This window comes from Schistocerca serialis, chromosome 12, assembly GCF_023864345.2.
Source record: "Schistocerca serialis cubense isolate TAMUIC-IGC-003099 chromosome 12, iqSchSeri2.2, whole genome shotgun sequence".
Classification (NCBI taxonomy): domain Eukaryota; kingdom Metazoa; phylum Arthropoda; class Insecta; order Orthoptera; family Acrididae; genus Schistocerca; species Schistocerca serialis.
In genome coordinates this window covers 10,274,540-10,291,262 of record NC_064649.1, presented here as the reverse complement: position 1 = coordinate 10,291,262, position 16,723 = coordinate 10,274,540, and the positions used below count along the sequence as shown (strand labels likewise).

General features: G+C 40.6%; 1 protein-coding gene across 1 annotated transcript in view; it reads right to left on the bottom strand.

Moving 5' to 3' along the window:
* Positions 1-16,723, bottom strand: part of LOC126428345 (uncharacterized) — a 240,841-nt gene that overhangs the window by 48,201 nt on the left and 175,917 nt on the right. The window contains exons 14-16 of the mRNA XM_050090278.1: positions 13,706-14,002; positions 6,882-7,002; positions 2,276-2,524 (exon numbers count right to left, since the gene is read on the bottom strand). Coding sequence (XP_049946235.1) covers positions 2,276-2,524; positions 6,882-7,002; positions 13,706-14,002 — 667 coding nt within the window. The remainder of the gene's footprint in view (positions 1-2,275; positions 2,525-6,881; positions 7,003-13,705; positions 14,003-16,723) is intronic.

The following is a 16,723-nucleotide window of genomic DNA, read 5'->3' as shown; positions in this document are numbered from 1 at the left end:
AAAGATGAAACTGGCAGACTTTAGAATGCAAAGATGAAACTGGCAGACTTTAGAATGCAAAGATGAAACTGGCAGACTTTAGAATGCAAAGATGAAACTGGCAGACTTTAGAATGCAAAGATGAAACTGGCAGACTTTAGAATGCAAAGATGAAACTGGCAGACTTTAGAATGCAAAGATGAAACTGGCAGACTTTAGAATGCAAAGATGAAACTGGCAGACTTTAGAATGCAAAGATGAAACTGGCAGACTTTAGAATGCAAAGATGAAACTGGCAGACTTTAGAATGCAAAGATGAAACTGGCAGACTTTAGAATGCAAAGATGAAACTGGCAGACTTTAGAATGCAAAGATGAAACTGGCAGACTTTAGAATGCAAAGATGAAACTGGCAGACTTTAGAAAGCAGAGACTATTATTCAGAGCTGTGGGCTCTACAGAGCAGCTGTCGATGTTGTCATGTGTTGCTGGCTCTGCTCGCTACAAGTACAAAACATACATACGGCAACAGTCTCCGTACACTGGGGTTCCAGCAACCAAAGACTTTGGATATCTGCAAGTTGAGCTTGTGTGAACGTGTGCCTATTTTCTACTTCAGAAAAATGGCTTTGTCCAAAAGCTTTAATATTTTAGCAGACCTTTTTATTAAGGCTGTCTGTGACTCAGTGCCTGCTCTATGTGGTGAGTGTACTGTTGAAATACTATTACAAATAAAGCAATGTGTCATGTTTGAATTTTCTCACATCAAGAAATGAGGAGCGATTGTTTTAGTTGGTAAAATACTTTCTATAACCGAGATCTAATAAATACTTCTTTACTTTCAACAACAAGTTCTGACAGATTTTACTGTCATCTTCTGGTCTTAATTTTTTTTGTAACAAAGCTTGTTCACTGTGAGTTGCAACCTTATGCCAAGTTGTCATATTAGTGGATAAAAGGTAGCACATTATATGAAGGTCTGTCAGAAATAAAACATTTACTATCAAAAAGCACCTTATGCACACGGCCACATCTGCATACGCAGCACTCGCAGATGATTTTTAGGTTTTAAAAATCACAATGTAAAGTAAAGTAAAATGCCCATATGTTTAAGTTCGCTTGATATGTTCCAGTCACTGATGATCCACCTTAGATCTCGGGTATAGAAATTTGTTTCACGAGATACGACGTATCTAAATGCTTCACTTGTTTGGTCTCCAAGCAATGATATTAAATGCTACAGCAAATATGCACATCTAAAACTGTGATGATAATTTACAAGTCTAATGTGACCATAGTTTTTGCCGTGCAACAACGACACATCCTGCAATAGTGGACTGATTTTATATATCAAATGACAATATTCCACGATACATAGTAATATAACGAAAATATTGAAAAGTACAGAAAGAAAACGAATATTCATAAGACACTTGAGAAGCATACAGAATATATCTAAAAAATTACCACAATGATATCAACAATGTAGGAAAAGACAGACTGCTACTTGCTGTGCAGAAGACAAGTTAAGTTGCAAACATGCACAATTAAAAAAAGAGACTTTACATAGAATTTTCGGCCACAGCCTTAATCAGCGAAAGAGAAACACACACCATTCATACACACAAGCAGGCACAACTCACGCACACACGACTGCCGCCGCCGCCACCATCTCGCACTGTGATAAAGGCTGTGGCCAAAAGCTCTATTTAAGTGTCTTGTAATTGTGCCTGTCTGCAGCTCAACATGTCTTCTATAAGGTAAGCAGCAACCTTTCTTTTTCTACATTGTTGATATTCCTACCTGCAGTTTCCACTGTTTGAAATTTGCATAGTATATTTTACAGGAGTAAATATACCCTTCTAGATAAGAAAAAGCAAATTAAAAGAAATTGGAACCTTCGCCCCCCCCCCCCACCCCTCCCCCACCTGCTCCCTAAGTGTACCTGGAAAAGGAAAAACTAAGACACTTCATTTAAAATCAGACCCTCTGGTGCAAGTTATTGTTCCGAGGATGGACAAATTAGCAAGCAACCCATTTGTATTGCTGCAATGTCTGAACTCAATTGATAGGTCACATTTGTATGGTTGAAGTCTTGCCTCAATCCTCGAGCAAGACATAAGTGGTGCAACATCTGTTCTGGCAGTACCGAGTGTCCTCTTTATCTGGCAGTAACGTATTCTCACAGAAGAAACACACGGACGGTCATAAGAAAAATTTCTACCCAATGTGTTCACGCGACACAAAATGCGCTAAAAAATAAAAGCAGCCAGTGACGGGCGTCCTGTCGGCTTCACCTTTCTGGGCGGAAGCCTCGACGACCTGCCAGAGGGAGTTGGGGATCGGGCCGAATGCGGTGTCCAGCTCGGGCCGCAGGCCGTCGCAGAGGGCGGCGTAGAGCGCGGGGCAGAGCTTGCCGAGCGCGATGCGCGCCACCGCCGGCGTGCGCACCGAGTCGCCCAGCGCGCAGCAGTGCTGCCGGTTCTCGGCCGCCGAGAAGTGGCTCACCACCTGTTCCACCGCGTCCCCCACCGCCGTCACCAGCTCTGCAATAAGACGGTAATTACTGTTAGCTTTTCACTGTAGTCTGTTAGTAACTAGATACACTGCTTCTGACATATTTTAACACACTTCCATTTTTCACGTAATGAGATTCCTCAAGCTGAGTACAGTAGGGAACAGTTTAGTCCAATTCTTTTCCACCAGCCTATCAGTCTGTAACATCACCAGATGGCTGTTTGCTATCATTAATGATTTTCATTTACTGTCTATCATTCAAAGACTTAAGTGTAGTAGCCTTCAGATGCCGTAATAATGTTTTTCCAATTACATTTTCCTGGAGACATACTGAATCTCAACTATATCTCCAGTGAGGATAGAAGATGAAGTACTGAATTAAAATTTATGTCTAGGCTGGGACTTGAACCCGGGTCATCTGCTTACTCGACAGATACGCTATTCACTACACTACCCTGACACTGTGACTAACACAGCAGCAACGATTACCCCAGTCCAATGCCCTCCCGAACACAAACTTCAATTCACACCTCAGCCCATCTCAATTCTCCCCTCCTTAAATTGTCAGTATTGCCGAGGCTCTCCGATAAAATTGAAACTCTATTTGTCACCGAGAAAATTTAATTCTGTCAGATCAGTAGATCACCCGAGTCTGAGGTAGAGGCAGAATTTCCCCATCACATACCAAGTTGGGGAGATATTAAAAAATCAGAGAGCCTCGGCAACACTGACAATTTAAGATGGGGAAAACCGAGATGGGCTGAGGTGTGAACTGAAGTTTGTGTTGGGGAGGTCACTGGGCTAGGGTGACCCGTGCAGCTATGTCAGCCAAAATGTCAGGATTGTGTAGTGGATACCATATCTGCCTAGTAAGCAGGACACCCAGATTCAAGTCCCAGTTTTGGCATAAATTTTAATTCGTTACTTCAGCTTCCATCCTTATTTTCCAGAGACATTTGCAGAAGTATCTCTTAAGTTTGCTTAAGAAAAAATGACAAGCCTCGGGCTAACGTATTTTATTCGTGCCTCAGTGGCATGGTAGAGAGCAAACAAACAATTTTTCTCACACTAGGCTGTTTATTAACATTGTGTATATGATGTGGACCATATCTTAACAAACCAATCTTAGTACCAGAAGAAAACATAATCCAACCAGATGTTTCCTGCAATGAAGAATTCTGTGTCAGCTAGATGCAAAGATTTAATTAATTTCTACCAATGTTCAATTGTCTTCCTGCAGAACAGAAATTTAGAGCCCCCGGCAATGGCACACTTTATAAGATGTGTAAATCTCAACATCACTTAACAGTTTATTTCGCAGAGCCCCAACAACACATAACTGAGACTTTTGATGAAGCTAAAGTTAAAACAGGAACCACATTACCTCTACCACCATGCATTACATCCCCACTATTAATACCTCCACGGGACTACTACAGTACCTCTGCCAAATCACAGCAGTTATTTATGGATTACAAAGCTATGTTTTACACTATTTAGTTATCTCGTTAAGATATTTTTAACTTACAAGACCATCATACAGCGTAAACAAAATAGTTTAATTTTCTCCACCACAAGTCTGTTAACGTGTCAACACTGTATGAAGCACTAAATGAATTGGGCACCTGTGATACACCAAGTAGAAGAGTTGTGTTAAAGGATACAACACTGAAAGTAAATGTGAATAATAATATGACCAAGATCTTTAACTTCACATGAAACAGGGTGATAGCCCTCTGCAGTCATGTTAAACTAACTTAGCACTGCACGGTCAAAAAAAAAAAAAAAAAAAAAAAAAAAAAAAAAAAAAAAAAAAAAAAAAAAATTTGACAAAGGAGGTACTACGATGAAATCCAGTCATATGTACATAACCATATGATACTGCAGCTGTGGCAAGAATTGTATGAAGTAACTGAAGAAGGAGTAAAAACTGAACTAGCTGTAAACAAAAACAAGACAAAATACATGACAATGTTCAATTCTATGGCTACACTATTATCCAGGTATCCTTTTAATCAGTGATAATATCACGAGACAATGTATTACATAAAGGATACAAGCAGAAAATAGGGCCTATTATGCAAACCTGAAGGTATTTAAGAACTTAACTGCAAAAACAACAAAATTGTATCCCCTTGTACGGACAGTTGTTACATATGGGTCAGGACTGTGGACAATGACAGAAAAGGGTATAAGCACCAAGGCATTTGAAAGAAAAATTCCGCGAAAAATTTACGGTCCTACCAGAGACACTGTGTGTTGGAAAGTAAGATACAGCCAGGAAATTCAACAATTTATATAAGGGAAAAATATAGTAAAATTTATTAAACCTCAGGTAAAACACTGGTTAGGACAAATGAAGAGGATGCCAGATGACAGGGAGTTCAAAAGGATGATGAAAGGTAGATGGCATTCTACCAGAAAGAAGGGCTAACCATGAGAGGGAGGGAGGGAGGGAGGGAGGGAGGGAGGGAGAGTTGCACTGTATGTTAGCTGACTTCACCATGATGAAAGATAACAGAGATGTACGGATGCTGATTGGTAAGGTGGTCAAGGGCCATAGAGGGGGATAGTAGTGGTGGTGGTGGTGGTGGTGGTGGTGGTGGTGACAACGATGATGAAGAAAATGATACTGTGGCAACATTGCCTATTCAAAAGGCTGCTCACTGCGTCTCACAATCAGTTTCCCTCCCTTTTCAACTGCTACATACTTTTGTTTCATAAACTGAATTGCATGTCCCTTGCTGCATTCTATGTCTGTTTATATTCCGGGTGTGTTTCACCTTTTACTTTAAGGCAACTTCAGTGGATTTGAACTGTGTTAATAATTTCGGTTTGAGAGGGCATGAGATTTCCCGCTATTTTATTGGTAATAATTTCCGGAAAGGAAAAAAAAAACATTGATTGAATATAAATAAATAAGTGTACATAATTGTACATTTTGTATGTATGTTGTATAATTTGGAAGGAGGCCTTTTGGCTGAAATCTTACTTAGCTTACTTGTTTGATAGTCTTTTTGTTGCGACTATTTGTGACTCAACTTCACTATATGTTGAGTAGCAATCTATCCCTTTCATAAATTATCATTATTCCATCCTGGATTTTCCATTGTTTTAGTTGTACAATTTGGTAAAGTTGACAAAAAAAGTCATTCTGAGATTTAGAACTATCTTCGTTGTGTATGAAGATTAGTTACGGAGCATGTTCTGTCACGGTTGGTCTGTTTATTTGCTTGAAGTATTCCTAATGGACTTTGTGCATAGATATTAACTGTAGCGCTGTGCTTGATATCGTCACAAGTGCAGCAAAGAGATTGCTGTGCCGTGCAGGGCTCCAAGGAATATCAGCAACTAATGTAATATATTGCAATAATATCAACATGTACTGTATCTTTTTGTAATAGCATTTTGTTTATTTGGTTGAATGTTATAATCTGAACTGGATGTCAAACAAAGATGCACGCTACTATAGTGTCCGACATATAGTCAACATGTAATAAAATCTGATTGTAACAGCAAGTTGTCAGAGTAGTGATTTAGTAGATGTTGGTGTCAAAATTGGGGATTAAGAAGAGTTCATCTAGTCAGGAGTGTAGTTTATTGGGAACATACACATCGACTGAACTTTTGCAGTTTTTATATACAGTATTTACAGATTATAAAATTGTTCATGCCATAATTTTTACAATAATAAATTATTACTTACTGCTATTTATTTTTTTGGCCAAAATCTGTATTATATCTAGCCATAGGTTACTGGTCACACTGTAACTTCTCTTATAAAACGCTGACACATTATTATGCCATTAATCTTTTTGTTTTGTAGTTTTCATACTTTGTAAGCTAACTGCTTTGGAACACAACCAATTGTCTCACATGAACTGCAGATTTTTCTTATGAGAGATGTGAACTATTTCTGCTGTAACTTTTTGTTCGCTTGGTTTTTATTTATTTATTTATTTTTTATTACGGTGATATTAACTTTACAGTCAGAGATTAAGGAGGGTGAGATTGTGGCTAGTTGTGGGGACACTGCAGAAAGTTGAATGTGGATCTTACAGAGTGGGCAAAGAGTTTTAGGCATTTGGGTGGTCAAGTTCATTTGCACTTGTGTCATTTACGCTCAGCTCATGCAACTGAAAGCCACAGTTGATAAGATTCTCATCCAAAAATTCATAAAATCAGCACAAGTACAACCGATGGCACTAAGGCAGTTTTGCAAACAAACGACTGAACATTGACTGTATCTGTCCTATTGTAAGGAGTGTATTGTATGAAAGATGACATCTGACCCAACTACCACAGGAGACTACATCACCTGTGGATCAATCCCCTTAACCACCACTTCATCAAAACAATTCGTGCACAACTGTATTGGAAACTTACCCCTCTTTTGTGCAATGTCGATTGCTGCCAGAGGCACAGATGGGCTGTGCACATGTGTCAGGAGAGATGCCGGCCTCACAGCCTTCTCACATGGACTAGACTCATTGTCTGCCAGCTTCCCCTGTAAGAAGAGGAAGGAGCAATATGCAAAATTCTGAATATCAATTACACCGGTACTAAGGCACAAAAACTCAATTACAACATAACACTATAAGAGGGTATGAGAAATTGCTATTCAGTGCTTATGGAAAGTCATTCTGAAAACAGAGTGGAATGAATTAGCTTCAGTTAAAAATCACTTTCGACCTACACATCATTTCAGTATACCTCTCAAACAGATAAAGAAAACATAATTCAAAGTTTTATACAAAAGTGCTGGGCATATGAATAACAGTGCATCACAATACTCAAAGTCCATAATGCATACGTACGTACTTGAAAATCTGTCATTAAATGCACATCACGTATCTTTGAAGTACCAGTACATGACAGCTAAGATTTTCGGTGTTCAGTTAATTAAAGACTGAAATGCAACATAACACACAGGAATGTAAAACACACTGAAGTATTGTATCTGCTCCAGAGGGCCGATTGAAATAAATACTGATATGCACTCTTAAGTCATATGATCTTGGTTATGTCTGTCTTTCCTAGAGTTCATATTGTTTTCATGATTTAGCAGTTTCAGCCAGTTCCATGGCCATCTTCAGATCAATAATCACAGAAATTGCAACATATCAGACACTGTATGGAGTGCTAAGCACTCTCGTATAGGCAAAAAAAACTGAGCACAATCCCATGTGCATGATGATCTTAGACATTCTCAGATAACAGCTGTAAGCGATGTAACACGCCATCCTGCACGACATGAGAACCAGTCGAAGTTGTCCTTCGGACTGAAACAGGCAATGAATGTGTGCTTCAAATGCTCAAATTCAGACTCTAGATGGTCGTTATCAGAAATATCTTCGCTCTGTGTACTAAATTGTTCAGGACCACTTTCTTCTTTACAAGGTGGTGAGAACTTGGCATTCAAGTATCGGTAAGTGTGCATATACATCCTGTATGTCTAATGTCTTCCACTCAGATAAAACCTCCAAGAGCAGAAGCTTCCCATCCCTCTGCATCTTGACAGTAAATTTAATGTCAGGTTGGATACCATCCAAGTGGTCGACAAACTGCTACAGTACATTTTCACTGTGAAGCCATGTCAGGAAGGTGTTGCCAACGTATTCTAGCCCCACAGAGTTCAGAATTTACTCCTGAAAGTGATCCGTGAAGGTCAGAGACAATTGAGATCCCACAGCTATGCTATTCATCATCTCATAATATTAGTTAGAGTACAGTAATTAGGTTATTGTTAAAGCATGGTGGAACACGTTGACAATCTCACAGCGTGTATACGGGGACAAGGAAAAAAAAATTCCCGGATTGTTCCCGGATTTCTCCCGTATAAAAATATGCTTTTTCCCGGGCGAAAATACACTTTTTCCGTGCTAAGTGGCAGTACGTTTTCCATAGATTTTCCCTCGGAACTGTAAAACTTATCAATCCTTTGAATGGTTAACGTTTTATACAATCGCGTAGAACTTCGCAGAAAAAAAAAGAAAAGATGGGGCAGAGACGTTTTGGAAAGACCTTTGTTTTGCAGCAACATATATGCTGCGTATTTTCGTATTACGAAAGTATAAATTCGAAATGCACCAAACACAGCGCGTTAGTTTCCGGAGCGTTGAAACCAAGGTTGATATGTCCTTTTGTAACCGAGTCATATCTCAAGCCACGAGATCTCGCCAGCTGATGACAGCAGCTATTCAGAGCATAGGACACGTGTTTTAGTCAGCCAATAGCAACATCACTTGTTACATAGCGCGAACACACAAGAGGAAAAGTTAACGGATTATATTAATGTACACAGTACCGTATATCTACAAGAAAAGCTAAGCTTTCACATATAATATTGGTCTCTAAGATTAACACGCTACAACAGAAGCTAAGCTTTCACATGTAATAGTGATCTTTTTTTGCGTGTGTTATACATTAAGATACATCACACAAATGTGCCAGTAAATTTAAAATTATGACATAAATGTCTCGCTGCTCGAAATTTTTGTAAGTGGCTGGTCCTCAAACTGTTCAGTTTCGAATGCTCTGTGATTTAGATATCCATCCCACTTTCTCACACGAAACATAATTCATCTTGGGTAAAAAGAAATTTACTTTGAAAGTAATGCTTTTCTAACCACCGTTCACAATACTATCCGGAGACTGTTAGAAATAGGTTCGATTTACCAGCTGCCAGAGAGCGCCACAAAACAGACATTATTGTGTGTGTGCAACTGCAGTGGTGTAGGAAGCCCGCATGTTCGTGTGTATAAAGCACTAAGAGAGCTTAGATTACACCATAAAAGAAACAGGGCATCAGACGATACTCCAAAGAGCATCGGAATTTCGTAAACCATACTAAAATGCATAATTCAGCTTGAAGTGCAAATTGCCTTTTTCCAGATTCACAAAGAAGCAGGTCCCATCTGATATTAAGCTTTTCAGTGTGGTTTTTGGGATGTTAAATTTCTTGGAGTACCAGTACTATATGATCTCATTTTTGGTTCTTTATTATGGCATAATGCCATACATGGCAAAAGATAATAATGTGCATTTGAAATTCAGCGAACAGTTGAAACTAGCCAATACTGTAGAATGAAACACTTTGTTTCAAATAAAATGATCGCCTCAGCGGAAAGACTAATCAAGCCAAATTTCTTTAGCAAACTTGCAAAAATAACTTCATTGTTCTGCAAGGCGATTAATGCTTGACTGCTACTAACGTGGAAATAAAATAAAATCAGAAAACTGAAATTAATAATATATTTTTGTCCTCCGTAATTATGTGAATGTATTTTAATTCACTTGATAGCTCACGGCCACAGAAATCCGTTTTGTTTTCATTTGACGTGGGAGCTGTAAACGATAAGAAGCAGCGAAATCACTTAACGTAAACACGGGTCACGTGCAGGTTAACCCCCTCCCCACTACAACTCAGACAACTCTGTGCAAGCGCGAATCTGGCAGCTAGGGCGCGTGAGAAAATTTTTTCTCGTTTGCATCTGGCTGCTTGCAGCTACTACCGATACAGCTAACAGCCAAACTACAAGTAGCGCCGTAGCGGGAAGCAGTAGAAGGTACTGCTTATACGCGAGTCAAATGCGCATGCACAACAGACCGCTGGCAATTGGTCAAACGAACCTAATGTGAACAGTTGTGACGTCATGCTCATAGCAAGCAGTTCATTGTTACGAAGAATTAACAGTCTGCGCCCTACGGCCTTTGACATATTTTTGCTATTTGCAGACGCTTGTGCGTGCACTGGGTTTCGTTGTAAATTGCACATTCCCTTTGCCACTAAAGTTTTATTTTTTTCCCTCTCGTTTATATTTTATTGCTGCAGTATCATTCTCCAGTAGCAGGATACAAAAACGTTCTTTGCTAGAAAATCAATTCTGCAGTCAAAATTACAAAAATTTAACCGAAAGCTAAAACAATGAAAAATTCCCAGAATTCCGAAAAATTCCCGGTTTTCTCCCGGATGAAAAAATTCCCGGGTTTTTCCCGGTTGTCCCGGGTCGTATACACCCTGTCTCAGGTGGAAACTGTTGGACCAAAAGATGAAGCATGTTTTGTAGAAGCACCCTTGTAAAAAGTGACAATGTCCACACTAACCGTTATGTTGTTTTGGCCTGTCTTTATTTTCCTGTGGGTCACAACTTGAGACTGCAAGTTAACAATTTGATGTTTGCAGTATCCCAATTTGTGTGCTAATAACAATTCCAGATATTTTGCCAATCTGCAGGCATTAATTTCTTCACCACTACTTCTCGCAATACAACACAGACCATCATCAAGATGACAAGGAAGTTAATAAAGGACTCTGGTATGCAGAGCTGCAAGGAGCTGCCCAACTTGCCTTCCACACATCCGTCACTTCAGCCCTCTCTGTAAGGTTGCTGAAAATGCTACCGCACCTATACAATGCCAGTTCCAGCAGTTGGTGATTTCTAACTCCCGCTGATGACGGCAGAGACAGCTATCGACAGCTAGAGTGTTCGAATCAAAGTGACACAGCTTGTGAACTGAGAAGGTATTTTTGAAATTCATTTTTACTTGAACCTCATGGACCGATATCCTTATAGATAGCTACATCATCTGCAAACAGTCTGAGATTAGTATCACAATGGGACCCTTGCTGTTCATGTTGTATATTAATCACCTTGTAGATAATAGTAACCTCAGACTTTTTGCAGATGATGCTGTTATCTGTGATGAAGTACTGTGCGAAAGAAGCTGCATACATATTAAGTCAGACATTGATAAGGTTTCAAACTGGTGCAAAGTTTGCCAACTTGCTTTAAGTGTTCACAAATGTAAAATTACACACTTCACAAAAACCCAACAACTTAGTATGTTGGGATTACCATATCAATGAGTCATTGTTGGAATTTGCCAACTCATACAAATATCTATGTGTAACTCTGTACAGATAAGAAATGGAATATCACTTAGGCTCAGTTGTGGGTAAAGCAGATGGTAGAGTTCGGTTTATTGACAGAATACTGGGGAAGAGCAATCACTCTCCAAAGGAGGTTGCCCACAAATCACTCGTGCAACCGTTTCTAGAATATTGCTCAAATGTGTGGAACTCGTACCAAATAGGACTAACAAGGTACACTGAATGTATACAGAGAATGCTCACAGGATTGTTTGATCTGTGGGAGAGTGTCACAGAGATCCTGGAAGACTCTTCAAGACAGACATAAACTATCCTGAGAACACCTATTAATAAAGTTTCAAGAACTGGTGTTAAACTATGACTCTTGGAATATACTGCACCTCCTACATATCATGTAGGGATTGTGAGGATAAGATTAGAGTAATTACTGCATGCACAGAGGCAATCAAACATTCTTCCTGCACCTCATACTTGAACGGAAAGGAACTCTAGTAACTGTTACAATGGGACATACCCCCTGCCATGCGCCTCGTGGTGGTTTGCAGAGTATAGATGTAAATCTATCTCGGTGTACATGCCGCGTCAATTCGGCATAAAACTCCAAGCTTTCGACCACTACCTCCACGGTCGTCGTCAGGGCTAAAATTGACTGTCGTGAACTGGCGAGGCTCCCACTTTTATATGCAAAGGAAGGCTTCTGATTGGCTGGAATACGTCATAGCAACAGTGATATGGTGTGTAGTGAAGTGGTGCCCTCTACTTCCATAGATGTAGTTTCTATCCCGCGTTGCTTGCAGTGCCATCCCTTGAATCAGGAGGTAAAGTGCGGGAAGTTTTCTTCTGCGATTTTTCTTTATTCAGTGCACTCTTCCAGGTGTTGTTAAGTGCATAACCGTTGTCTCTGTTAAAGTTATTATCGCTAAGTCTAATTTCGACGGCTTCCCAGATCACAGAGTCCCAGTAATTCGATGTGTGGGCTGTTACTCTGGTTTCTTCAAATAAAATCTTATGCTTCTTAAGCAGGCTATGCTCAGCCACTGCTGATTTTTCCAAATACCTGTACTTCAGGTGGCGCTGGTGCTCAATGCAATGGTCCTTACTGACTGGACCACATAATTCTTGCCACATTCGCAAGGAATACTATAAATTCCCGGCACCCTTAAGCCGAGACTATCTTTGACTGGTCTCAACATTTCCTTAATTTTCCTAGGTGGTCGGAAAACTGGTTTTATTCCTTGCCTCTTTAGGACTCTGCCTATCCTGCTTGTTGTAGCACCACAAAATGGAAGTGTTTATGGACGGCATCGTGTCTTACTTTCTTGGACAATACTGATTTAATTTCACCGGCAGAATAACCATTCTTCTTGAAAACAGTTGTCAAATGGTTAATCTCGGGACCGAGGTGGTCTTTGTCGGAAATAGTCCTGGCTCTGTGTACTAAAGTATTCTCTTCTGAGACGGATGATGGAAGCTGTGGCTATGCAGATGTAAGTCTGTATGCAAAATAGTCTCGGCTTAAGAGTGCCGGGAATTTATAGTATTCCTTGCGAATGCGGCAAGAATTACGTGGGCCAGTCTGTAAGTACCGTTGCCGACCGCTGCATCGAGCACCAGTGCCACCTGAAATACATGTATTTGGAAAAATCAGTGGTGGCCGAGCATAGCCTGCTTAACAAGCATAAGATTTTATTTGAAGAAACCAGAGTAATAGCCCACGCATCGAATTACTGGGACTCTGTGATCCGGCAAGCGGTCGAAATTAGACTTAGCGATAATAGCTTTAACAAAGACAACGGCTGTGCACTTAGCAACACCTGGAAGAGTGCACTGGATAAAGTAAAATCGCAGAGGAAAACTTTCCGCACTTTACCTCCTGATTCAAGGGGTGGCGCTGCAAGCAACGCGGGATAGAAACTACATCTATGGAAGTAGAGGGCACCACTTCACTATGCACCATGTCGCTGTTGCTATGACGTATTCCAGCCAATCAGAAGCTGTCCTTCGCATATAAAAGTTGGAGCCTCGCCAGTTCACGACAGACAGTTTTAGCGCTGACGACGACCGTGGAGGTAGTGGTCGAAAGCTTGGAGTTTTATCCTGAATTGACGCAGCATGTACACCGAGAGACTTTTATTCAAGAAATATGTCATGAAAGACTTTGTAGCCATATAGATGTAAATGTAGATGTACAAGTCCTCTGTACAGTCACAAATTTTAAACGATACCTCATACGGGTACACTTTCGAGAGCACCACTTACGACAACATGTCGGAAAGTATCTGTCGGGCAGGACAGTGCGACGAGACATCGGGGTTACCTGGCAGAGCCGCTGCTGGTGCTGCAACGCGGCAGACGGAGAGTTAGGGGGTGTCGGCAGGCTCAGGCGGAAGCTGACAGTCTTGCGGCCGCTGTTGCTGCCGGACGAGGATCGGCCCGAGGAGGATGCCGAGCCGCCCGAGCAGTCGCAGCTGCCGCCACTCCCGCGGGGAGCTCCGGCCGCTCCCACCCCCACGCCACCTTGCAGGTGCCTGTGCTCCGGGGTGTTGTGCGGCGCCCCTCCGTTGCAGACGTCGGCCATCACATTGCTGCGCTGTCCGCACAGGAACTTGCTCACCTGTACGAGATACACAACTCTTTATTTAAATCTATTCTCGGAGACAGAGGAAGGGAAGGATGCAGCAGAGGGAGATAAGGGGGAGGGGAGGAGGGAGGGAGGGAGGCAGAGAGAGAAGGGGGAAGGGAGGGTGGAGGGAGTGGAGGGGACACACATTTAGGGAGTTTGCACGAAGAACGTGATGGTAGAGAACCCGACCAGAAAAAATATGTCTTGACTGCTAGCACTTGCACGACGTTATTGTTCTGCATAATCTTGTGAATTTTCTGCAATATACAGAATATAGTTAGTTTCGAGAGTTCTGGGACTGAATTTTTGCACGATAAACTAGTGGTGCTATTAAATGAATGAGTATGGGTATGGAATCATGTAGACTGAAGTTTGCTATACCAATCTTTTTCTTCATTGTGGTTGGCTAGAATGTTTTTCAGAAATTGAAATTTGTTGTGGCGCATCTTAATTCTGTGTCACCATTGCTGACAGCCTCGAATTATATTTTGCCTCAGCAAACCTCATTCTTTTCCAAACACAAATCAGCTATTAGGGGTCACATTTTGAGGATGTCGAAATGGTTCCACAGACTGTGACAGTGATTTTGAACAGAATTCCAGTAGAAGCTTTTGCCCATGTGTGCTGAAGTGTGACATGTGGGCAGGAAACACTGACAAAATCTTCTAATCTATTGAACATTGTGTGTGTGTGTGTGTGTGTGTGTGTGTGTGTGTGTGTGTGTGTGTGTGTGTGAGAGAGAGAGAGAGAGAGAGAGAGAGAGAGAGAGAGAGATTGTGTATTAGAAAAAGGTTTATAAATTAATTTACATGTAGTTAATTTCTTTAGGTAACTGGCACTCTTGTGGCTTCTGTGATCTGTTGTATAGACTTGTGGATTAAGATGACAAACTGTTTGGGATGTTCTTCAGCTTTTTACTTGTGAATCTGGTATTGGAACTTGTGCTGTGTACTTTTCTTGCTCAGAAAGCTCTAACGTCAAATTTATTTCAGTCTGTGACTGCTATGCTACTCTGTGCTGATCATTGTATGTCTCTATATGATTGTCCAGAGATTCTACTCCACACTTTGAAAAATTGATTTATTGTACTCTTGCGAAGTGTGTTTGTGGGTTTCATGTAAAGAGAATTTCGGACACTAGAGAACAGCAACACCCAACTGAGAACAGATGCCTACGTCTTAGTGCATGACGTGTAGAAAGGAAACTGTACACAACAAACATGTATGGAAAGAATAGGTAAAATAAGGGAAACTGAATAAGGGTCTTAGTCCAAATGCCTCATTAACACTTGGTCATCTGAAGAAGCCAGGATGTTACACTGCCTAACAGTCAAGTTTTGTATAGTTTTGAGACCCTCTGGTTGAAGGCAAATTCTCATTTCATCTGATTATTACAAATTGTCATAAAAAATTAGGTTTTTCTAATGCAACTGTATTGAAAGAGTAGTTACTTAGCAACAAATTACCATATCGACGTTGCTTTGTTGGAGGCCATCACCGACTAAGGAAAACTTCTGTGTAATGTTGTCTATGAGGGCACAACAGCCAGCCAGTGGCCAAGATATTCATGCTGAATTAATAGTTTTTTTTTATTCCATTTTTACTATTATTTACATGGGCAAATAGTGAATACTGATAACAACAAGGCATTTGTAGGGGTTCAGTCAGTTTTACCTCAAAACAAAAACTGGGAATTTACGGTCTCTCATGTTGTCGGAAACAAGATCTTTCAGTACAACTGTTAAATATCTATGACGCGCAGTATCTGATCTGTCCGAGAGTAATAATCTTACATGTAATTTTAATAAGGAGACCAGAATGGCTGGAAAGGGGTGGACTGCTCACTTCCAGGAAAGGTTTTGGACACTGAGGTTGGGTGGTCAAGTGCCCAGAATACGCAAAGTGGGTCCACAAACTGAGTGTGGCTATATGTGAGTATGAAAGAGGCTATTAGAATGAAAACTGCACCTAAACACTTTTGAATCATTTTCAGTTTTCTCGGCAGTAATTATGAATTTTTCTTGAACAAACAAATAATACTTATATTACGTAATTAATTTATCACTCTCAACATAGTAATTCATAATGTAAGTCCCTTTGCCTCTCAACACACTTTTTCAAAGTTAAAACTGGTCTTCTCAATTTATTTAGACCTTTGTACCTATGTGGCATTTAAGCCCCACCGCATAGGGCACAATGGAGACTCGGGTATTTTTCTCATTACTGATTATTTGGGTGCTGCCCTTCCATCCAACTAGAACGTGACAAAATCAGGCAGATAGGAGGATAGTCTGACTGTACGCCCTGTGATTTTGGAGTACCTAGATGAACTAAAACAGCTAAATAAAACTGCCAAGCCTTAGGGTGGCTGTCACACCCACCCTTCCTCTTCAATACTTGCTCCACATCAGGATTCTTAGTCTGCAAGACAACGTGCTTTGCTTCCCCTTTTGCAAACCTCCTTATCATTCCTCCTACTCTCTTCTATCATGCTCCCAGGTACTTGAAACTTTCAGCTTTCTTTAGCACTTTTCCTCTAATACTACACAATAGTAGAAAAGAGTTACTTTGTTTTCTCCATAGTAGCTGTCACTTAGCCCACTTCTGAAGGCAAGGCCTCCAATGCACAGCTGTGTGGTGGCACTCAATATGATAGGTAGCTACTTCGAATCCTGATTGAGGTAAAAACTGTTCATCACTAATATTTAGTCAG